The sequence below is a fragment of the Aphelocoma coerulescens genome, chromosome 2, assembly GCF_041296385.1.
Source record: "Aphelocoma coerulescens isolate FSJ_1873_10779 chromosome 2, UR_Acoe_1.0, whole genome shotgun sequence".
NCBI lineage: Eukaryota > Metazoa > Chordata > Aves > Passeriformes > Corvidae > Aphelocoma > Aphelocoma coerulescens.
The window spans coordinates 62,979,430-63,002,300 of NC_091015.1; the positions used below are offsets into that span (position 1 = coordinate 62,979,430).

General features: G+C 39.3%; 1 protein-coding gene across 3 annotated transcripts; it reads left to right on the forward strand.

The window, feature by feature from the left end:
* Positions 1-226: 226 nt before the first annotated feature.
* Positions 227-17,157, forward strand: MPLKIP (M-phase specific PLK1 interacting protein). 3 transcript variants are annotated; one of them, XR_011149075.1, is made up of 3 exons: positions 450-882; positions 5,780-9,675; positions 13,742-17,157. XR_011149075.1 is itself a non-coding variant. In XM_069007790.1 (2 exons), the coding sequence occupies exons 1-2, from the start codon at positions 529-531 to the stop codon at positions 5,981-5,983; spliced, it is 558 nt and encodes a 185-aa protein (XP_068863891.1). In that variant the 5' UTR covers positions 227-528; the 3' UTR covers positions 5,984-17,157. The 3 variants fall into 3 exon arrangements, 1 of the variants encoding a protein (XP_068863891.1); XR_011149074.1 differs by having other exon boundaries at positions 5,780-8,876; positions 9,498-17,157; XM_069007790.1 differs by having other exon boundaries at positions 227-882; positions 5,780-17,157.
* The last annotated feature ends 5,714 nt before the right edge of the window (positions 17,158-22,871 follow it).

Consider the following 22,871-nt stretch of genomic DNA (forward strand, 5'->3'; position numbering starts at 1 on the left):
GTTTTCAATCGGGACTGCCGTAACACGTAGCATTTGCAGGCTCAGACATTTAAAAGACTCCAGAACAAAGGCGCACAATAAGCCTATCTGAAGTGACATGAAATGTGAGGTAAACACTCGCTTTGCTTTACAGGAGTTCGTTTCGTTGTTTTTTAGCAGCTGTAGAACCGCGGGCATTCGCTGACAGCCACGCCGAGCGCTGACAGAACGCCGTGAGCCTCATCGTCTCAGTTACCAGGCATCCTCGGAGACTCTCACTCCAGATTACTCCCCTTCAGTTTGAAAACGCGCAGAATCCCTGGGGGTCGGCGCACAGGTCGCTGGGTGAAGCTGACGGGCCCTCTCTCCCGCCCTCCCGCTTCCAGGCGGGATGGACGGCGCCTCGCCCTCCCCGCCACGGAACGTTTAGAGGCCGGAACCTGCCGGCCGCCTGGCGAGGAAGAGGCGGGGGAAGAGAAAAGAGAGGACGCGGCGGCGCCGCCATTGCACAGGTCCCGCTCCCGCCGCTATTCCCGGCCTGTCCCGGCCATGTACCGGCCGGGATTCCGCGCACCGACACCTCCCTACGCGGGCGGCGGCGTCCGGAGCCCTCCCTCCGGCGGAGGGGCCCTGCCGCCCTCTCCGCGGGGCTACGGAAGCCCCCACCACACGCCGCCCTACGGCCACCGGCCCGGGCCGTACGGCAGCGGCCTCTCGCCCCGAGGCCCTGGGTTCTACGGGCGCTTCGGGAGCCCCTCGCCGGGGGCACAGACCCCGCGCAGGCCGCAGAGCGTCAGTCCGCGGTACCCGGCTCCGTACGGCGGCGCGTCCCCGGCCGGAGCGCCTCTGCACCCGCCGCCGCAGCACAAGCGCTCGCCCGGCGGCTTCCAGAGGCACTTCCAGGTATGGGGGAAGGCGGAGAGGGACACGGGGAGGGAGGTGCTGTTTCTGCTTCACAGCGGGGCCCGTAGCCCGCAGAGGGCTTGTGCCAGCGCAGCATCCACCCGCCAGCAGGATTTTCGGGGGAGAGCGAGGCTTGAGCCGCATTGAGCAACGTTCAGTTTTTCCTCCGCCCGTTCCCCCGGGGTAGAGGGGACGGACAGAGCACAGGCAGCTGTGAGATGAGGATAGGGAAGAGGGCCCCAGTCCTGACGGGTTGCGAAGACACAAGAGCTTTCTTTTGCAGCTTTTCTTTTGCTTTTTCTTTTTGCAGCTTTCTTTTTCATATTCTGCCGTGTGAAGGTAGAGAATTAAGCATCGCCCAAAACGGCAGCAAAAACCTCTTTGTCCTGTACGTGCCTCCCTTTGGTCAGTTTTCTCTAATGCAGAGGTGAAGCGTGGTGTGTTTTTACTTTGCCCGTGTTGTCCTCCCATCATGGGAGCTGCCCTATCCACACTCGGAGTTTTCAGGGACACGGACGGAGAAAAGGAGTGCTCTGTTAAAGAGAAGCTGAGGATCCTTTGAGCAGAAACGAAAGCATCTGTTGTGATAATAGACTCTCATTTTAAAGTCTTTGCATTGCACGGAAAGCTTCTGTTTGTATAGTTTTCCTGAAAGCCATCAACAATAGGTTCTGTGAGTTAAGCTTTTTTTTAGCTGTGTTACTTGTAGCATGTGACTGGCAATGCACACAGGGATGTCAGTTCTCAGAATAACAACTTTATGTATATGACTGGCTTTATGCAATATTAGAGAAACCTTCAAAGTGTAACAAATGACACGTGCAGTACAATGATAAAATTTTTTGTGCTCTTATTGATACTTGAAGGCTTGAAGTATAATGAAGTCACATGTTAATAGAGATTAGTAAAATCTTAATGTGCCTGCACTGCATTGTCATGTGTCCATTGAAAACTAGTATTTTGTTCTTTTCTTATGATGTAGTTAACTCAGGAGTCTCACAGTTGGTGGAAGGGAATCATTATAAAATTTATACATTTTCTTCAGCACAACAGCAGAGTCTCTCCTGGTGTGGAAACCAACAGATTGCTTAACCTCAGTGCCTTTTGAAAAAGCCAAGCTTGTGGCATTTCTGCTGTAGAATCTGGAGGGATAATTTATGTCATCGATGTCTAATTTCCCTTCAAAAGATCACTCTTTAAGCTTTTTTTTCAAAGCCTGCCTTAGAATTAATTGAGCAGAAGAATATGCAGGAATCCTTTTGTCTTTAGTTTTAGTCAGAACTGTTTCATGTCAGGACCTGAGGACAGGAACCCACCTATAGGTTCATAGGCTCCATTCTTGATGTAAGAAACCTGCCATAAAGTCAGGTTGCATTCTGAGGTAAGAAACATGACGTAAAGAATACACAAGTTTGAATCCAGTCTCAGACTGTCACAACATCTTCCCTTCTCCCATTTCCTTCTTTAGACCTTGTGAGTAGTTTAGGAGCACTGGCCTGATGGCAATTCCTTCAGAGACTCAGAGGATGTTGAATTTCTGTAGCTTTGCCCAGGACTGAAGAAATGCATGAGTCTGCGCTTTTACATGTGTACACATGAGCTGTTCTGCCTGGGAGGGCAGTAGAGGCAATCACAGAGGGAGTTAGTCTCATAAACCATGAGTCCTCATTTGCTTTGGTGTGGACAAGGATCTCTGCCCTTGAGGCCGTAAATAGATTCAGGTAGAAAGCCTTTATGCATTTTCTAAGTATCAGATTTCTTGTGATGCATGTGCATTGTCCCCTCTCCTCTGTAGATCCTGTTAAGTGAACTATAGTGCCTCTGACATTTATGATGCTACAGTCACTTTTGAGATGAAAGTTTTAAGTGGCCCTTTAAAATTGCATTGGAAAATCCAAAAGACAGTTTATGTTTACTTTAGTGTTCTATTAATGTCATGCCATTAGCATTCTGTACTCATTTTGTGCTCGCAGACTTTTGTTCTTTGAAACAAACAGAAAACTTGAAGAAAAGCATACAGAGCTTGTTTTTTCTGAAATGGCTAACTCAGCGTTTATGTGGCCAGTAGTTAACAGCACTTTCTGGTTTTTGCACAGAGGTGCTTCTACTTTATATTTTATGAAAACATGTTTGTGGAAACAAGGGTATGTAGTGACAGGACAAGGGAGAATGCCTTTAAACTGTAAGAGAGTAAATTTACATTGGATATAAGAGAGAAGTTCTGTACTGTGAGGGTGGTGAGACACTGGAACAGGTTGCCTGGAGAAGTTGTGGATGCACCATCCACATTGTTCAAGGCCAGGCTGGATGGGGCTTTAAGCAGCCCGGACTAGTGGAAGGTGTCCATGCCCTCGGGAGGAAGGTTGGAACTAGATGATCTTTAAGGTTCCTTCCAAACCAAACCATTCTGTGATTCATCTTTGTTGTGTTTCTTATCTCCAGTTAGAATTCACTTAGTGGTAATGTTTTGTTTCCTACACTCAGCAGGAATTAGTGAACTAGCTACAAGCAGCAGGTGTGTAGTGGTGTGGATCAAAAATTATTACAGAAAGTAAAAGAAACACCACCCTTTTGAAATGGTACAGTTGTGATTTTTGTGTTTTCTGAATATGCCAGCAGCTATAATTACATCAGGTGAAGCAAGCTGATGAAGGGAGTGACTGTTCCTAGTTTCAAGGCAGTATTACTCCACTCAGTAACATGTTAATGAATAGCACCAAAAGATGTTGGTTTTTACTCTTAAGGAGAGATTTGTTATCTGGAGAAAAAGTACTGAGAATAGATTGACTGGTTTTTTAAGCAACATTCATTGAAAAAGGCTGTTGACATTAGTGACAAATAGAAAGTTTTTTAAGCTGTCTTTGGTACCAAATAGTGCCTCTTTCACTGAATGGTTTCTCTTATACAGGTAGGGCTGTTTTCCACTGGCCTATAATGTCAATAATCACATTTTGATTTTCTTCCCTAAAAAAAATTCAGAGAGGAAAAAGCATATGATGACTAGTATTCTAAACTTAAATAATCTACATGCTTAAATTTAACATGTACTGAAGGCTCTCAATCTAGTATTACATACTAATAAATTTCCTAGATTTCAAAAAAGCTAAAATGTCAGTGTTACTGATTACCTGCATCATATTGTAGTGAAATTTAAGGTTATTAAATAAATCCATACAAATGAGCCTTACCATTGAATTATTTTGCTGCTTCACTGAATATTGCAGATCATTATATCAGCTCAGGTTTCTTTTGCCCTCTGCAGATTAAACACAGCAATAAATAAGCTCCACATTCAATCGATTTTACAATGTCAAAGTTAAAAGGTGTTCATTAAATGTGGTGGTTTAGAGATGGTGGGGATTTGTGTTTATTTAGGACAGAATGCACTGTGAACTGATGTTTCACTAAATGTGAGTGCTTAACATAAATGTCACTTTTGCTAGAGAATGTCAGCTTACTCTAGGAAACTCCATGTCCCTTAGAAAGCTTTTAGATGTATTCTGAGGTGATTCTCTGACCCTCATGGGGTTTGATACAGTATAGTAAATCACCACCTTTTAGAAATTCTTCTGTTTTGAAATCGTCTTAGCTACATTACCTAACTGCCAAGAATCATTAGAAACAAGTGCCCTATAAATAAGACATGGATGTTCCCACATTTGATCATGTATCCATTATCATCAAACTTTAGGAGTTCCTGGAAAGTTCTTGCTGGAAACACATCAACATGTTCCTGCCACTGCACATTAGCAGAAATAGGTTCAAACTGTGTGAGTGAAATCTACTCTTCTGGCTAAACACTGGGTCTTTCACTTTATGGCATCATTTCTCAGTTTTGCTCAGAAATTGTTTCATGTGATCTATTTACATAGATGCTGTTAGGGCTTACTAGTCAAATTCAAATACCATCACTGCTGATGCAAAAATTCAGGGGTGCTGGGGTTGTGAGGGAAAGCAGCCATTAATCAAGTGCTTTTACCCTGCTTTACAAAATCTGATAACCAGCCTCAAGGCATCCTGTTGTTCTAACCATACAGAATGCAATGGACATGCTTGGAGATTATTGTCTATCTGTAGTATGGGTTGTTTACCTTTGGTTAAAACAAATTAATTTAAAAAAATACAGCTTTAGACAGAACCTCACTTTTTAGAGGAGTGAATCTGAGGAGAACAATGGATGATGCTAACAGGAGAAAATTATTATAGGAGTTCCTTTATGTCACAGCCCTCTTTAAGCTGCAGACTTGTAGCAGCTTTACAGAAGCAATTGTTGTGATCCCTGATCTTAAAAAAAATATGAAAAGCTCCCTGCAAAAGTCAGTACCCACTCCATCACTGATTACCATTGAGATTGTATATAAAATAAAGTCATCTGTTCTCAAATTTCATAGAACACTAGTTTGGTTGAAGGAGGATTTTTTTTCAGTGAATTCTTTGTAGCTATTTCAGTTATACAATACTGTGTTCAATCTGTAAGTACTTAATATTTGACTTCTGCTCTTGTTAATATTGTCAGCTCTTCCTCAGTCTCTAACTCCCTGTTTTGTTGTTCAGCTTTTGTTAGACATGGTGACAGATTATGAAAAATAGTATGAGCTGCTTTTCTGCACCTATGTGTCAGACTGATGTAAGCAAGTTTTTTGGAGAAGCCTGTGGTGGTGCTTTTTTCTTATCCTGGTAAATCATCACTCATAAGTAAAATACATTAAAGTTAATATTTCCTGGGGAAAATGCAAGCAAGGTGTAGTAATTACAACTAATAATCAGCTTCAGAGCTCTACTACAGTAAAACAAAAGATTTAAATTTTTTTTTTAACTTAATTTTTTTTTTTTTTTTTTTTTTTTAGTTTGAATTAGACTATTAAATGTTTCTTTACCTGATGGTTTTCTTCCAAAGGGATCACCCAGGACATCTACTCCATTTGGTACAGCGCATGGCAGAGAGAAAAGAGTGTCTAATGATGTGGAAAACTATTACAGACCTTCAATGCTTGAGGACCCATGGGCTGGCCTAGAGCCAGTTTCTGTTACAGACATAAACCAGCAATACAGCAGTGAGCAAACAACATGTACTGGTAAAAAAGGGAGGTATTTCAGCTAACACTTTTAAATGCCAAATAACTCCATCTTGTCAGGAAACCTTTGGGACAGAATCTTTACACTTAAACAAGATGAACAATAATCAAGACCTTAGATAATACTTTTATTTCATCACATGTCCACCCTTTTATCCTACCTTTTTTTTATTGCATTGGATATTTTTATGTATGGGAGGCAAAAGGAGTGGTAGAAAAACTTATATTTCTGGCTATGTGGAAGTGCCTGCCAGCTCCGAAGAACAAAATGTTCTTTAATCACCAGCGACTGATTTGTGACTGTTAAAACAAGTTTTCATATAATTACCTCTCCCATGCCAGATTGTTAGCCTTTTATTGTAAAGTCTCTTAGGAAGTATTTTTTATGTTTCAACATTTTTAGAATGAAATAACTTGGAAATAAAATTAAGTTTTGTAAATCCTTGTTTTGTATTGTATAAAGAATATTTTAGGAGCTTGTTAAGGTGTACACGTTAACACAGTAGTTCATAACAGTGAAATTAGGTGACTTCTGTAAATGTGCCTGTATGCTGTAGTTGATGTCTGGTTTTGTGCATAGTAATTTTTGTTAATTGCAGTGTAATGTGAAGTTGAAACATGACTTTTAGGCATCTCAGGAAACAAGTGTATTGGTTTTGGAAAATTTAATTTGTTGAACTGACTCTTGAGTCACAAATTTAATTCAGAAGTCATTTGCTTTTGTGTTTAGAATCGATATATTTGGATCAATATTAGAAATTTCTGGATTATAGTAACAAGTCTGTTCAATGGCAATTTAAGTCTAAAGAGCACATAAAACATCAAACTTAAATAAATGCAAATGTTCTTTCTGGATCCACCTCCTAGAATAGTACAGAATGAATGACAGTTTTTGTTATACAGTTGACATTAGTACATGCATAGCATCTTTTTTTAATCTGTTTTATATTTTTCAGTTATTTTTTATTTTTACTTACAGCAGGCATTCTTGCCAGGAGAATTGTTTTGTGTGTGTACATGCTATATTTTTGTACTGAAGAGGAGAGTAATGAGTTGGGTTTTTTTAGAGCTTGTCTTTACATGCAAGATCTATGCTTAAATCCAGTAGTGAATATCATAATCTAGAATAAAAAAGAACTAGTTCCAGCTGCAGGCATGTTCTTAACTTGCCATGTTAAGCCTGCAGCAGTAGATAAATTTTTGTTGAACGTACCATTATTTGTTTGTTGATTTTGGCTTTTAAGCCAAGGTAGAGTGTAAAAACTTTGTTAAATAAAGCCATTAGTTGAGTTTTCAAAATCCATGTATTCTTTTAAGCTTCTTACATACTCAAGTCCTGAGGCATGGTTAGGTAGAAAAGCACAGGGAATCCCATTAAACTGTTCTTAGTAACTTGTTTTCTGCTGAGATAAAATAGTCCTCTGTACTCCCTATCTGTTTCAGCATAAGATGTGTTAGGTTAATACTGCCTTCAGGAACAACTTCAAACTGTAAGGGGGGGGTTAATATGTTGAAATGTGCTAAGTCTGTTGTACTCTTAGGACCAGAATCTGAAGTATGTCACTTCTCTCTTCCCTCAGTTGACCCTGTTATTTTAGTATTACATCTGAAAAGGCTTCTGCAGAGAACTGAGAACATAATGCCTGCTGGATATCAAGAATGGTTAACTCTTCATCCCAGAATCAAAACAACTGTGCCTTAAATGGCAGCTATCAGTATTGTTATCTGCAATAGGTACCAGCGAAATTGAGATGACTTGACAAGTTGTAGTCTTCAGAATTTATACATAAGTTAATCAGTGTCATTGTGAAAAGTGAAGTGTAAAATTTTCTTTCCTTTTTTTTTTTTTTTTAAACCTTGCCAGGTGCTGTAAAGCTCACAAAAAAAAAAGAAGTTGTTGTGTGCTTAACCAAGTCACCTTTTTTGTTGCCATTTCCTATGTGATTGAATGCAATTTCTTTTTTGCAATATTTGGTGATCTTGGGGAAACATGATTTTATTTAAGAGAGTAAAGGCGTGATGTGTTCTCAACTGGACATGAGAAGAGTCTGGGTTTGGAAGGGAGAAAGGAAAGGTAAGGGATTCCTGAGAGAAAAGAGACTGTTGGATGTGGGACTTCTTACACAGTAGCCAGTATGAGCTGCCCTTGCGCATTGCAAAGATGGATTTTTCCACTTTGGCATTGCAGTTGACCCAGGCATCAAAGCCAGACTCCTCTGGTAATAACTCTTAACTCTTGGAACCGGGTGTCAGACATCAGTGAAGGTAAATGTTCCAGAAAGAGAACTGAGGAAATAATCTTGAAGCACTGTTTAATCCATGCAGACCTTCCACAATGCCATCTGTTAAGCTGCTGCTCCAGTGTACTTCAGGATATGACCCAACAATTTTAAGTACATTATACTACTAAAGACTCCAATCATTTGGTCAAGAGTCAGCACCAAAAACTTAAAAATGATTCACCTTTCTGATTCTGGGAGAAATTCTACAATTATGGTAAATTTTAAATATGTCGTTGAAGAGTTGTAAAGTGCATGAACACATGTTCAGAACTATAAATATAATGTACTTAAAGCCAATTTAAGCTTTGCCTTTTTTGCCATGATATCCTGGAAGCTTAAGCACTTAACTCCTCACCAGTTTTTTTTTCTTTTTACCATATGGCAAACATTGTTTTCCCCACATGTTTCTGATGGAGAGAGGATATATCACTTCCTCATTTGTTAATGAAGCCACTTCATAGTAACAGTATGACTCTGGAAATAGCATCTGATGATAAAATATAAAGCACAAAATACATCCTTTCTTCATGAGCCCATGAAACAAAGTAGTGCTTGTTGTGTTAATGAAGAGATTCTTTTGTAATGAACACAGTATATGGGCATTGCTCTTTCTTCAACAGACTTCTTAAATTTTAAGGTAAGTTAGCTTATTTTTCAGAAGTTTGTGTTCATACACTTTTCCATTCTGTTTTGTTTGCCTTGTGTTTGTCTATGAAGTCCATTTGACTTTCTCTTTAGTTGTTGTAGAGAAGTTGTATAACTTGTAACTAACTCTTCTAGCAAAAAATTAATTCATTTGTTGCTGTTTGCTTCTGTCTTTAAGAGTGAACTGCATCACTTACTAAATTTTGCTGATGTGACAGTAACTGAACTTAAATCAGCTGAGTACATGTAATGCAGCAACACACTGGGTGGGTAGTTACCCCAAGATGTGCACTGTAATAGTTCAAACTTTTGGGTTTTCATTCCAGCTTTATAATGTGGAATATTCATTCTTCTGTGGCACTCAGTACACACTCCGAAATTGTTAAATAAGTTAGAATATTAAAATTTTAATTAAAATGGAATTTTAAAAGTTAATGTCAAACTCCTCCTCTTTAGATTTAGAAGTAATGCATTGAGATGTAGTATTTCCCTAATGTCAAAGCTGGGAACGCTTACTAGGTAAAATGTGTCTGGTCAGCAGAATGGATAACTACTTTTGCAGTCAGGTTGCTTTTCTTTTTAAGGATATCTTTATGTGTTCTTAACTTCATAGAAATTATTTCATTAGACTTCAGATGGGGGAGCATTTGAAAAATGCATGATATGGAAATTCTACAAGAGCTGTTCACCTTCCTTCTAAAGAAAAGTTTTTCATAGCATGTTTGGTTTTCAAGCTGCGCTTCTGAGTAACCTCAGTGAAGTCAGAGGATTTGCTCATGCAATTGGGATGTGTAAGTATATAATGTTACAGCTTGAAAATTTTATCATCCATTTATCTGTCAGTGCTTTTTACCAGCACTGCAGTTAACTCCTCTGCCTAGCAATTGTTCTGAATCCAAATTCATACAAGTGCTTTTATACATGACTGTCTTGTAATGAATTAAATTAGTTTTTAGAATATTTTCCAGAATTCTCAAGAGTAAAGACTTTGTTCTCATTTCCCTAAATCTTGGTGTTTGCCTTCCTTCTATCTTCTTGGAACTGGTGGAGAAAAGGGAGGATTGCCCACACTGATTGGTGAAGAGTCATGTAATGATTTTCATGTCTCAAGCTTTCAGAAACTTGCATACCAATTGACATAGGTAACTAGATAAACTTTATCATTTGAGATGGCTCAAACAACTTTTTACAGCACAAGAAATGAAAGAAATCAAGTTGTGTTTACACTCGATAGTAATACAGTTACAGCATTCAGTAATTAATTCACAACCAAATTTTTTTTGCCTAAAGTAACTTCTGTTCTGTGTGTCTCACAAGGCACAAACTGATTCAGTTTAATTTCCTGCCATTTTCACTTAAATGTGTGCTTTGCTGACCTAAAATTTAACAACAATTTCTCAGCTTGGACTTCTGAATTTACTTTTACAAAATTAATAGCTCTTGAGTGTTAGACCTCAAATCTAGGCCTCGCCTTTAAACTATTTTAGATCTGGCAAAAAAGGCTTTTTGAATCTCATCCCCATTGCTTCCTTGATGACACTAAGAAAACTTTGCCTCCTGGGCTATAGACAGCTGGGCAGATATTTGGTGTGTGGCTACCATTCCTGTCCTAGAGGTTACCCCTAGACTTGCCATTCCAGTGCAGCAGGACCCAGGAGACAAATAGTAATCCACTTTGCTTCGCCAGCTCTGTGTGGGGTTCAAACTGTATCAGGGTTGGTTAGTGCACATCTGGGATTTTAAATTTCATCAGTATCTTCTGCAGTAAAATCACAGGTGAATTCCACTGCCCTTTGTTCCCTGATCTGTGGCTGTTGCACATTGCTGTTCTGAACTGTTCATGTAAACATTTGTATACAAGAATGTAACTCCTGTAGTTAAAAGGGGTCATACCAGTACAGTTCCAGAGTGAAACTTTTAATGCTGCTGACACTCCTGCTATTATAATATGCACCAAAAATCTGCATGTACTACCCTGCTGCTGTGTAGCAGTAATCATGCTGTTTGATGCTGTATTAAACTACACTTAAACCTTCTGGTATCCGTATGTATTTTGCCACAGTCTAATTGCTGTGTATTCAAGGTAGTTAAAAGCTGTTAGTGTAGAGTCAGTGGGTTTAAATTTTGTTGTGTGCATGAGGTAACCTATGAGTTCAAACTGCTGAACATGTTGATGCAACTGTTAGTATAAATACCAGTAAAAGGAAGAACAAAACCTCTTTCACTCTGATTCAAATCATTCTCTTTTCAAGCATCACAGAGCTAATGTTAAGGGAAGAGGAATCAAGCTAATTGACAGCTTCTGTGGATGACTGCACGGCTTAAAGCACAAATAACAGAGCTAACATAGGTTTTTAAAAGTACCAATTGCCAGCTAGGGAGTAGTATCATTGATAATTGTAAGTAGCAATTGCAGTGTTCTTAAACTACCGTCTCCTGTGTCTTTATGAAGATTTTTTTAATTTAAAAGAAAGCTTTGAGCTGTATTCCTGTAACAGATGTTGGAAGCTAACCTGTTACTATTCCTACGTTTGAGTTTGCAGAAGAGACAGTCTTCACCACTTGTCTGTGAAGTCTAGTTTCTTTGTCCCTTTTTTTTTTTTAAGCTAAGAAAAAGTAGGATTTGAAAATTTCAGGGATTTTCACAAAGATAAAAGGGAGAATTAACATCTGCAAATGGTCCAAGTGTACAACTTGAGTTAATAAATATAAGAAGACACTGAGAATCTATTGATTACTTGCCATTGCACTTTCCGAAGGCTGTTGCCCTTGCCTGTAAATTTTTAATAGCCTCCTGGTTGCTATGGCAATCGAATTACACTAAGGAAAATTACTGGGTTTCTGATTTCCAGATGTTAGAAAGCTGTTTGTGCACGATGGGCAACAGGTTGAAAAACTGTGATGTCTGTTTGCAAATGAATGAACTGCCAAATTGTGTCCCTGTTGGAACTGAAGACAGCTTACACTACCAGCAGTGTTCCTGTACTTAGAATAGCTTCTAAAATAAAATTCCAAGCATGCAGAAAGCTTGTGCAAAGAACCTTTGAATCCCTGTTTTCAAGGTGTCTATTGCATCTGGTTGCATTTTCTGACACTATTTGATTTCCTCTGGCAACAGTTGCTGCATGTTCTATACATTGGCTCTCTGTCGCCTGTCATCCTCAGGGCTGTGATGTGAGGAAGAAATAGTTACTGTCTCTACTTTGTGAATGTACAACTGGTAATAGCCCAGTTTAGTTTATCTCTGCTGTGAGATCATCCCAGTAAACATTAACCAAGTCTCTATCCTCTTACAGCCTGAAAAGTAGAGTCTAGTGCATTACTAAGGCTTTGTGTACTTTATATTTCAAGCAAACAGTTTAAAGGGACCTACCAAAAGTGGGTTGTTTTTTTTTAACACACACACACCCCCACCCAACTCTATCCAGAGAAGATAACTTAGGCAGTCTTAACCAAATTTTTCCTTTCCAAAGAGTTTTCTGCTGTCTCTTTTTCCCCCCTCTGTTTTTTTTCAGTACTGTCCGTACAGCAGCCATAAGTTAAGGCTCTTCTGCTTTGGTTTTCTGTGGAAATAAACATACCTTCACTGCCCTTTCCACTGAAATAGGCTCACTCCACCCTGCAGGACTCTGCTGGAGGGTTTGATGGAATCGGTGTCATCCAACCACCCACCACACTCAGTCACTACAGGTCCTGTTAGTTTATATTGCTGGAGATGACAAAACTGTGACAACAAGTAAAGTCACACAGATTCCCCCTGACTCATCTAAATGAGCCTGCAGTGGTTTAGTGGTGGACTTTGTTGTCAGATGTGTAGTGAGTACTGTACAACACAGACATGCCCTTGCCATAGTGGCCACCCTGCACAGATTAATAAAAAAGGCCACTACTGAACATGCAGACAAGTGGTGCTCAGATCTGTGTTAAACATTGCAAATTCAGCAACAGGCAAAAAGAACCCCAGGCAAAGTCACTCGAAAAAGACAATAGAAAAAGTGTGTAAGAAGAAGGCACAGGGAAAGGGTTGCATTGATCCCAGTTCTTTCTGGTAGCTTCCCAACACAACCATCTCTTAAATACTTAGATTTCCACTGAGGAGATCCTTGTTGATAGTACACCAAATTGGATGGAGAACTACCTCATGAAAGCATAAAATCGGGTATTCTTGCTCCAGCAGCCACAGGATGTATTACTGTTTTTTAATCCATGAATGACAAGAAAGCAGATGTGCATTCTGAGAGAAGTGAGTTTGGTGAGCAGCAGAAATAAAAAGGTTGTCTGCCTAGGAACCTTTTTCATTCAATATGCTTAATTTTTACTGCCAGTTAAAAAAGGTAGTTCAACTTCAGTCCAGTGCCAGTTACTTCAGTGCTAAATCCTACTTCAGAAGCTTTTGAACAGCCAGAAGATCTGCTACAGAACAACTGCTTTCAGTCTTGAAACCTTTCAATGAGCAGAAGGAAAAAGCAAGGTTCTGGTGTCACTCTAACTGTATTGATGTATCAGAGAAAAGCAGCAGAAACACATCTAGTCAAGGCTTTAACAGCAACAGTCTATTTCTAGGTAAGCATCCCAAAATAAATAATCCAATTTCAGGCCTGGTGAGGATCATCAATACAGCTGCCTTGCCCCTCCAGCACCTCGTGGCAAGGAGACAATCCAGTGAAAAGGTCTGCACCTTCAAAAACACCATTTGCATGAGTCTTTCTTAGTCATTTGTAATATCACAAAGCATCAGCACAGACCATGGGCAAGAGTCCAGAACGTGTAACAAGTGTCCCCATAAGGGACACAAAAGAGTAGAAAGCTGAAGAAAGGTAAGACCTGTATTCATTCCCTTACTCTGTTTCTTCACAGGTTCCACAACCTTGTGACGAAGCCTTGCATTTGCTCTGGAGTCACTTTCCACCAGCTATTCCCATATACTTTCTATGGTTGACACTTCATTTGAACCAGATATTTCTCTCTTAAAAGGCTTCCACTCTTTTGTGACTTAAGCCACCCATAAATTTTTTTTAATCTATTTATTTTATTATAAAATAAACAATGTATTATTCAGAGATATCTGTATCACAAAAAGATTTTTCCATTCTGAACTATCACTTTCCTAGTTCTGACAAAGCAGAAACAAGTGTTTTCAAATCAGACAGGTTAAGATTGCACAGTTCAAATGTGTTTCAAACTAAGCTTGCTGATGGCTGAAACAAGAAAGTAAATTCCATTGAGCTTTTCCAACAGTCAATCTCAGGATGGGAGCTGCCAGTGACCATCTTTTTTATAATAATAATGTTGTTGCAATCACCTGCCTGCAGTTTTTACACTCCTGCTTAATTATTTTTGTCCTGAGGTCCTGTTGAATGTTTTGGTTATTATTATTTCTTTTTACTAGTTGCAAGTTTTAAGGATCTTTCAAAATGGTAAAGAAAAATTGGTTTTAAAATTCCAAGTAATATCTATACATATTGAGTCCCAAAGAGTGAGTAAAATTAATAACTTTGACGATTCTAGTTGTGAAGAGGTATGGGATACAGACCTTTTCAGTAGCCATAAACTAAAGCAGTAAGTTAAATACTCTTTTTACTAAGAAATACTACATAGATTTTGTCAAATCCCAAATCTCACTGTCCATCACTTGGTGGTAGAGAGAAGCATATCCTGGCAACTCCCACGTAAAACCACCAGTTTTGTTTAAACCACAACAAAGACACTTAATATTCAAAGATTTGCCTTTGTGGTATCCCAATCAGAAAGAGTTAAAACAGTTCACAGATTTTTCTTGGAATTTCCCTCTCCAGAGAGGACTGTTCTGGAGTCGTGTAAACACAGACATCTGCTTGCTGACACTTCATAATTCCTTTAAATGCATAAGAATAGAAAGAATCCCGGAGGGAGTTCCAGACCAGGCCACTTTCAGCCACCAGGCCTCCATGCCTTTATCCAGTAAAAAGGCAGATAAGTGCTGGGGCTCATACATCTGTTTCATGGACATTCTGGCTATAAGCTTTGAAGTTAATAATACAGCTTGTTCTGTCTGAAAATAGTATCAAACCAAATTTATTTTTCATACTAAAAATGGGCAAAATTGTCCAACTTTTATATACCTAAAGTGTGTAAGGGAAATTGCAAAGTACAGTAGACTTATGGTAAGAAGATTGTTAAACTAGAGTTGCTATCTAACAAAAAAAGATTTCAAGGCAAAGTGTGGTATTTTAGTGGAAGTCTCTCCATCTCTTGTGCTTATGTTTGGAGGTACAAACAACCTCTTTATATCTGATTTAGAAATCAGGGCTCATCTTTTAATTACTTTGCCTCCCTGTTACCCCAGACATGCAGGTGTGGAAGATCTGAGCAAATAGGAGAACAGTGATTCAGAGCTGTAGAAATAGCTTTAATCCCTGTATCCTGCTAAGCAGAAATTCACCTTACAGATGTAAACATAGCTTTTAATATAAAGTTAAACCTACACATTAATTATATTTTATTAAGCATCACATCAGTCTTCAGAGAGGATAACATTTTTAGTCCAGCATTTTGCATATGGGAGAATGAATGAATACCAAGAGGAGATGTCTTGCTTCAGCCTTATTATGGTTTAGTGGCAGAAAACAATCCAGTGTTTTCTGCTCTCCCTATTACATTCCCTGAAACTGGGTAATCAATAACACATTCAGATCAAGTTACAAATGCATTGCCTTCCTGGGAGGAGGAATGCCAGCAGGAAGTCAGCCATGCTTTCCAACACATGCTAATGATACATGGTAGCTGTTTAATTCTGTGAGCATCTCTCTGACACTCTGCTGTAACTGTTCATTACATGTTCCAAATTCTGATAGAGTTCTGAAAAGAACCCCTTAATTTCCTCAAGCACCTTTCAAATCTAGTGTAGAAAATAGACTCAGAAACATTGCTCTTAACAAAAGAATGAGCATTCAAGGACTTTGAATAAATTAGAATTTCCACGATTTCTTTGATAATCTACAGGTTTGTATGTTTTACAGCTCTCCAGGAGAGTCTTCTGTGGCCAAATATGTATGCGAAAATATACATAATTTTTCTAATGGAAGGTGGTTTTATTAAAAAACACCAACATTCTATTCAAAAGGAAACTTCTGACACTGGATAATTAAATGGAAATCCCTGCTGAAGTTAACAGGGGTTTTGGTTTTCGCCCTTTGTCTGAACTAAAATCTGCAGTGACAGCAGAAACAATTTCAACCTAAGATAATAGTTTTAAGTTTTCATTCATAACACCATAGCAATGGAGGTCACAGTCTCCTTAGAAAAGGAGTACTTGCACTATTGAATTTCACTGCATGTGGAAATGATTTATGCTGTAATCAGAAGCCTAGCGCCTTCCAGTGGAAGATTCTCAAGCAATTGTCATGGAGCAAACCAGGCTTTAGCTCACTAGGCATTAATTTAACAAGATTTTTTTTTTTTTTTTTTTAATGACCAGTATCTTCATAACTGATTGATGCCTGATCTGGTGCAGCACCTGCTCTCTCATCTCCTGTGGTTCAGCTTTTCAGATTAATGAGTCAGAAAGCCAATTGTGACAGTATTGTAAAATGTAATATTGTAATAAACTTTCCATGCTTCAAAACAGAAAAATAATCCACAAATTGATTTCCAGAGTTGAGATTTCAGGTCCTGAACTGTTCTTTGGTTGGGGACTCTTTTTGGACAGAAGCTTTAAGTGACACAATCACTTTCTAAAGCATAGAACTGTCACCATAATTATAAGGTTTTTTTAATGCATTTTATTTTTTAAAAGCTACAGTAAATCAAGCCTAAAAATGTTAATGCATTCCTGGTAGTGGTCAAGCTGTGCAAATTCTGAATTTATATTCCAGCAATATGTAATACTTCACATGATGTAGATGATGTTTTGCAAAACACAGGGTATACAATACATGTGTTACAAACCTGATTCCTTGCTTTTTATGACTACCTACAGAGTGTTTAATGACAACTTGAGGCAGCTTTTGCCTTCCCATTTAGGAACAGTTTTAGAACGGTTCTGAAAAACAGTAGGAGCTGCCAGCTTCCCTGGTGCACTTCGAAGCATCCTACCAATAAGAAATCTAATCCCATTTGTTGGGTCTGTTTATGTGCTGATGAATTTAATAATGCTGCTGTGGATGTGTTCTCTCTCCTGTCCTGTGAAATCCTTCAACAGAGTTACATGACTCCTCAAGGCATTACACAACTAAATGGTGCTCTCTTGGAAAGGGCAGAGCCCGTGTCCTATTAAACACTGCACAGCAAAGCAAGTGCTTGTATGTTTTTCATGTTGATTTTGTCTTGTCAAACGGTTGTCTCTACATTGTGTAGAAGTTTGGTCAGTTATCACCATTTCATATAGCAGGAGCTGTTTTAAATATCAATCACACTTAAAACAAAAGAAATATATTCCCTCAAATTGAGTATCAGTGAAGCATCTATACTTGATGTTCTTTCTATTCTGCATATGAAATCCTGACTTTTTCCTGTTAACTGCAGCCTCTTTTTTTGTCAAAAGAAGGTTTTAAACATTTTTATTTTTATTTAGTCAATATAACTCATCCCTCTCATTCTCATAGCATTTTTCTTCCCAATTCTGTAAAGAAAATTGATGATCTCACCTAAATTTAAACTACCAGCTTCCTTATTTTGTTATGGACCGCAGTGACCATATTTAGTTCTGTTGGATGCTCCTTATTCCCGTTCTGCTCTTGCCACCACAAACATGTCACATGGATTAAATATTTAGACAGAAACATACTTTAGCCAAGACAGGAGGAAGCCTCATATTGGGACTGCATCTCAAACAATCCGATATTTTTAGAACTTGATGGAAATACTTTTTCAGTCCTTTGATGGTGCTTTGATTTACAGCTTCCCATAATGAAGGGCATTATTAGTTTTTACAATACAAAAGCTCCATAATGCTGAAACCTTAATACAGGACTGAGGAATGAAAAAGAAAAAAAAAAAAAAAAAAAAAAAAAAAAAAAAAAAAAAAAAAAGCAGTGGAGGAGGCTGCAAGGTAGCAACAAATGACAGGCACTCACATAAAGTGTGCAGAATGTTTCCCTGGATGTGAAGAAACAATTTGCATTCTAATGGCTGAGACTAACAAGAAATACCCAAACTCAAACTGAACTGGAGCTTCCCAGGAGATCAGTTGAAAGAGAAGGTCATCTCCGATTCACCTGATGCTAAAAGCTGAAATAGGTTTGAATTTCTGATAAAACAGGTCTGCAAAGTTCTCTGGAATTTTTTGGCTTTTTTGTCATAATTCCCAAAAGGCAACATTGTAATGGCAAGTACAGTTTGCAAATAAAAATCATTACTACTACCTGCATGTCTTCTTTCACTGTCCTGCATAAACGTATGTGCTTGCTTGGAAGTCTCACAGCAGGATCTGCAATCCATAACAAGAAGCAACCTGAGGGGAAAAATGTACAGAGCTTCTAAAATCTGCCAGGTTTAGAGTAATACTTTCCTGATGTGGAATTGCCAAACCATCTGCAGATAAGTTTTTAACTATTATTTACTACTTCAGTTCTCATATACAGCATTAGTAGATTCCTGTTCATTTCCCATGTCATCTGTAGTTCTTACTCCATTCCCTACCCCCTCCCCCTCATGAACAATTTTTAGAAAAAATGGGATTTAAAAATGGTCACAATTAATCTTTGTTCTGCAAAGAAAGCAGTCAGAAGGTCCAAGGCCTTCCTTGTCTTGAGGGCAAGGATTCCAGCCCAGGGATGACATGAGCTTTCAAGAGTATTTGTGGGGCAGAAAAGGTTACAGGACTGCACATGGATAACTTTGGCTGCTGTTTTTGTTTGCTGTGCATATCTTCGTTTTCCAGTGTGGGGATGTGTTTTAACTCTAGTGGAGGAAGGCAGGGAATGGCCTGCTCCTCTTCTGTAACTTCCATGTATTTTTTGCCACCAGCTTAGGTGCAAAGCAGAAGTCCCAATCCCTCAATCCTACATTGATTTGCAGGTGGTTTCTAACATCCAAATGCTCTCTGAAGGGCAATACCAGTAAAGAAAAACAGAAAATAAAAAAAAAAAACAAACCAAACCAAACAAAAGAACACCACCAAACCAGTTCCTGCTTTGAAATCATTCCTGCAGATCATTTCTTCAGGTGGTAAGGATGAAGGAGAATGAAAATAAGTAATGATCTCTTCCTTGCTCCTTGTTCGGGAAAAATTGCCTCCTAAAGTCAGGCTCCTGTTCAGTTCTCTGTACAGCCCATTCCTTGCTCAGGGTGACCTGGAGAGAAAGCAGTGAGAGAAAGCAGCACTAGGGCACTGATGCTCAGAGAGGTGCCCAAAGGCAGGGCAAGCAGACATCGGTGCTCTTCAACCACTGCCACCTGGGCAAAACCAAGATCCTAGAAAGGCAGTAGAGAGTGTGCTGTTCCCCATGGTGGAACCTGTTGACATGCTTTATACATTTGTAGAACAGGTGCAGGAGGAAAGTAAAAAGGGAGCTGTGCTAGACGTTGCTGCACACTGAACACTTGCTTCCAGCTATGTCCTCTAGCAACTAATACCACACCCTAGCACAAAGGAGGGAGTACAGCAGAGAGACTTACCTGCACAAGTCAAATAGTAACCACTTATTCCCCTAGGTTCCCTTACAGGTGGCAAACAGCTGTCAGAACTGCTTGCGAGTACCAGAAGCTCCCAGACTGGTTTCTGTAATGCTTACCCTTGAGTATTCCCTTTTCTAACCAGCTATGTCTCCTCTACACTGTATTTCCTAATACTGAAAAAAAATCTTCACAAAGCCTCTTTGCAAAAAGTCCTATTAAAGGTACATTCACTGTTACAAGAATTTGCCATATCGATCAAAGTGCCCCCAGAGGAACTGCTGAAGAAGAATTGAAGCCATGCTGCGTGATCTGAGTACTGCCTATTGGTGAGGGCTGCTCTAAATGAAGAAAAAGCATTACCATAAGGTTCAAAGTTCCTCTGACTGTGCCTTCTCTCCATAGGCAATAAAAAAAGCCCAAAATCAGGGGCTGTAACATGTAAACGACTTTAAAAGCAAAACGCTCAAGGTCCATCAACATGAATGCAGTTGACTGGGAAAAGCAACAGTTGCCCTTATTTGTCAAAGTTCTTTCTGCCCATGTTTGCTGCAACTGCAAAGTGCTCCAACTTTCATTTTCTTCCATATGGTGGGGGAGTTTGGTAGCTCTAAACCTGTTCATCCAGGTGGCCTGTCAGGTTTTATAGGCATCCCTTAAAAAGGGAGCATCCCTTAAAAAGGGAAGCAACCTAATCCTGGCTCAGGTAATTCAAAAGAAAATTCTGCAAAACTGCATTGTTCTTTAAAAGCTAACAGGCAGTAATTCATGGCTTTGACATGAGAGGACTGGTTTCCTCCCTTGCCACCGATTTCATAGACCCATTCCTTGCTCTGTGTTGATACAGGCTGTTCTGCAGTTACTTGTGTATCTCCTCTTTCACTTGATGCTATTTTATGTGCAGCTGAGGATATCAACTGACATGCAGATCCCACCGGAATTATTACTGGTACCCTACTGCACAGCTGGCTACCCCTATGGCAGTAAGAGCTCAGTGAAAGGGATGCCGCACCCTTCTCAAACCATTTCAGGTTCATGCTTCAATATAATCAGAGCCAACATTTGTTATGAGTTGCAATAGCAGCTTTCACGAGAAAAAACTCAGCAGGCAACTGGAATTGGTTACACACAACTGCCAGATCTGCTACATGCAAGTCAACACACTATGAAATACACTTTGAGCTTGTCGCCAGAACTGAAGGTCAGGCTTTAATTGTAGCTGTCACCAAAGTATTGTTTCCAAAGTGAGATGTTTTGGGCTGCAGCTACACATCTTGTCAACCTAATGTCAAACAACACCTCTGTAACTGCTGCTGGCCCCTGTAACTTCCAGCTGCATTTTCACTGCCCATCTATTGGCTTTATCAATGACAAGTGATGAAGCAGCACTCTGCCCAACCTCAAGAGGACTGAAGATAACAGCAAGTGACGTATTTTTGGATGGAGGTATAGCATTTATTGAAAGATTCAAAAGGTTTCTTTAGATTAACTAATACAGTAGGAAAAGGACAAGAAAAGCCTCAGGCATTCAAAGCACAGTTGCTTAAGCCAGGCTCAATTCACAGTGTCTCACTAGACACTAAAAATACCTGGCTCTTTGGATTTGATTTCCCATTGCTTCTAACACACACACCATCCTCTTTAAAGAAGACAGTGGTGGGGAATATTAAGTACACCTCTGCTTGGACACTGCAAAGAAAAAATGTGATGCTGTCCATAGCCCACCATCCTGAGCAGCTCACATGTGCTGAAGCAGCAGCTTCTCAGCCCCCGTCCCACACCCACATCCCAGCACTCTGCCTGGTCTCAGGGCACCATCAGTACTCGAAGGGATGCTCTGCTGCACCTTGGCTCCTGCATCACCCACTCTGCCAGCAAAGCATCACACTGCCAGTCCCTGGAGGGCTCCTTTGAAACAGGACTGGAGCAGTAAAGGGGTTTTATTAATAACTTGCAGAATTTCAATACACTAAAAACATTCTCAGTTTAACCCAATGTTCTTTTGAAATGCTATTTGATGAGCAGAGAGGGAAAACAATGAAAGACTTCAATTTTCATGTATTTTATTTACAGGCTGCACAATACATTTTATATACAAATGGCTTAAAATAACAAAGAGTAAGCAAGCTGAAGCATAACAATTTATTTTAAATTAAGTTGTCTCGAAAGAACTCCTGCAATAAAGTTTCTTCACCCTGATAAGCAAGTTAATTTGATTTTAAGTCAACCCAAGGTCATTTTATTTTAAAATATAGAATTCAAATAAATTGTCTGGCGATTCCTTAATTTCATGACACACTTCCGTAAATATAGAACATCCCAAAACTCTCAAGAAGGGTAATAGCCAAAATTTCCTCATGTAAAAAACACTATAACAGAACAGACTGGAGAAATGTTGTATGTAAAACACTTGAGTGTTTTATTAATGAAAAGAAGAATGCAAGTAGTACATCTGACATTTTCCTCTCTCGGAAACAGAATTCATGGTCCAAGACCTAATTTGCCTGCAGACAAGAGGTATCCTGTGTTACTTCAGTACTTCAGTTTTTACCACACAATTATCAAACCCATCCAACTGTAAACTCCACCAAAACTGAAACTGCGTCCTACACCAAGCAAAAGGAGAAGAGCACTCAAAACCGTAAGAACTTACAACGTGACACTTACTGCCTCTGCTTCTAGAAAGCCCCTGACACTACTGTGGGATGGAGAAATTTTAATAGAGACCACATTTTATGGAAGCATAAGAAAATATAGAAGTTTGCCATTTAAAATTTATCCAAGAAATTATATTAACATTTAAGGATACATGTGTTTTTATACCTCTTCCCTAGCACTGTTCATTCTGTTCAGGATAACAACTAGCAATCCATAAAAGCGGTTTCCTTTTCCTTTGGCTGAATTTAGCATTTTAATAGTCTAAGTCTTTTAAGTCATGGTCATAAGCAGTCCAGTTGTGCTTGCTTTCTTCCTCTTGGTATGGCTAAAGACCACTTAATATAAATAATGAAGTACTTGCTATGTGATAATCCATTATTACAGTATTTCACTACGTTTATTTAGAAACACAAACACACAACACTTACTTTTCGATGTAGTATCCAGGTCTCTGTAGCTCACTTTGGAATTGCAGCACATAAAACATAAACCCAAAGGAATGAGGGAGAAAGTAACAAAAGCCACAGCTCCACAGAAAAATAATGCTGTTTTCAGAATGCCTACTACTGCATCAAAAATGCAAGAGCCACGTGATATAAAATGCCAAACTAGTACAGCCTCTGCTAAGTGGAGTTCACTCATAAGGGTAAAATGCTGCCATAAGCACCTAGTCATGTGATTTAATTCAAAAGAAATGCTGACAGGTAATACACAGGTCCAGTACAAATGAATGTGG

Bases quoted from the DNA above. Each gene is read 5' to 3' on its own strand.
- MPLKIP (XM_069007790.1), top strand. From the start codon at position 529: ATGTACCGGCCGGGATTCCGCGCACCGACACCTCCCTACGCGGGCGGC. The intron at 883-5,779 runs GTATGGGGGAAG...TTTCTTCCAAAG, and splicing joins GCTTCCAGAGGCACTTCCAG to GGATCACCCAGGACATCTAC.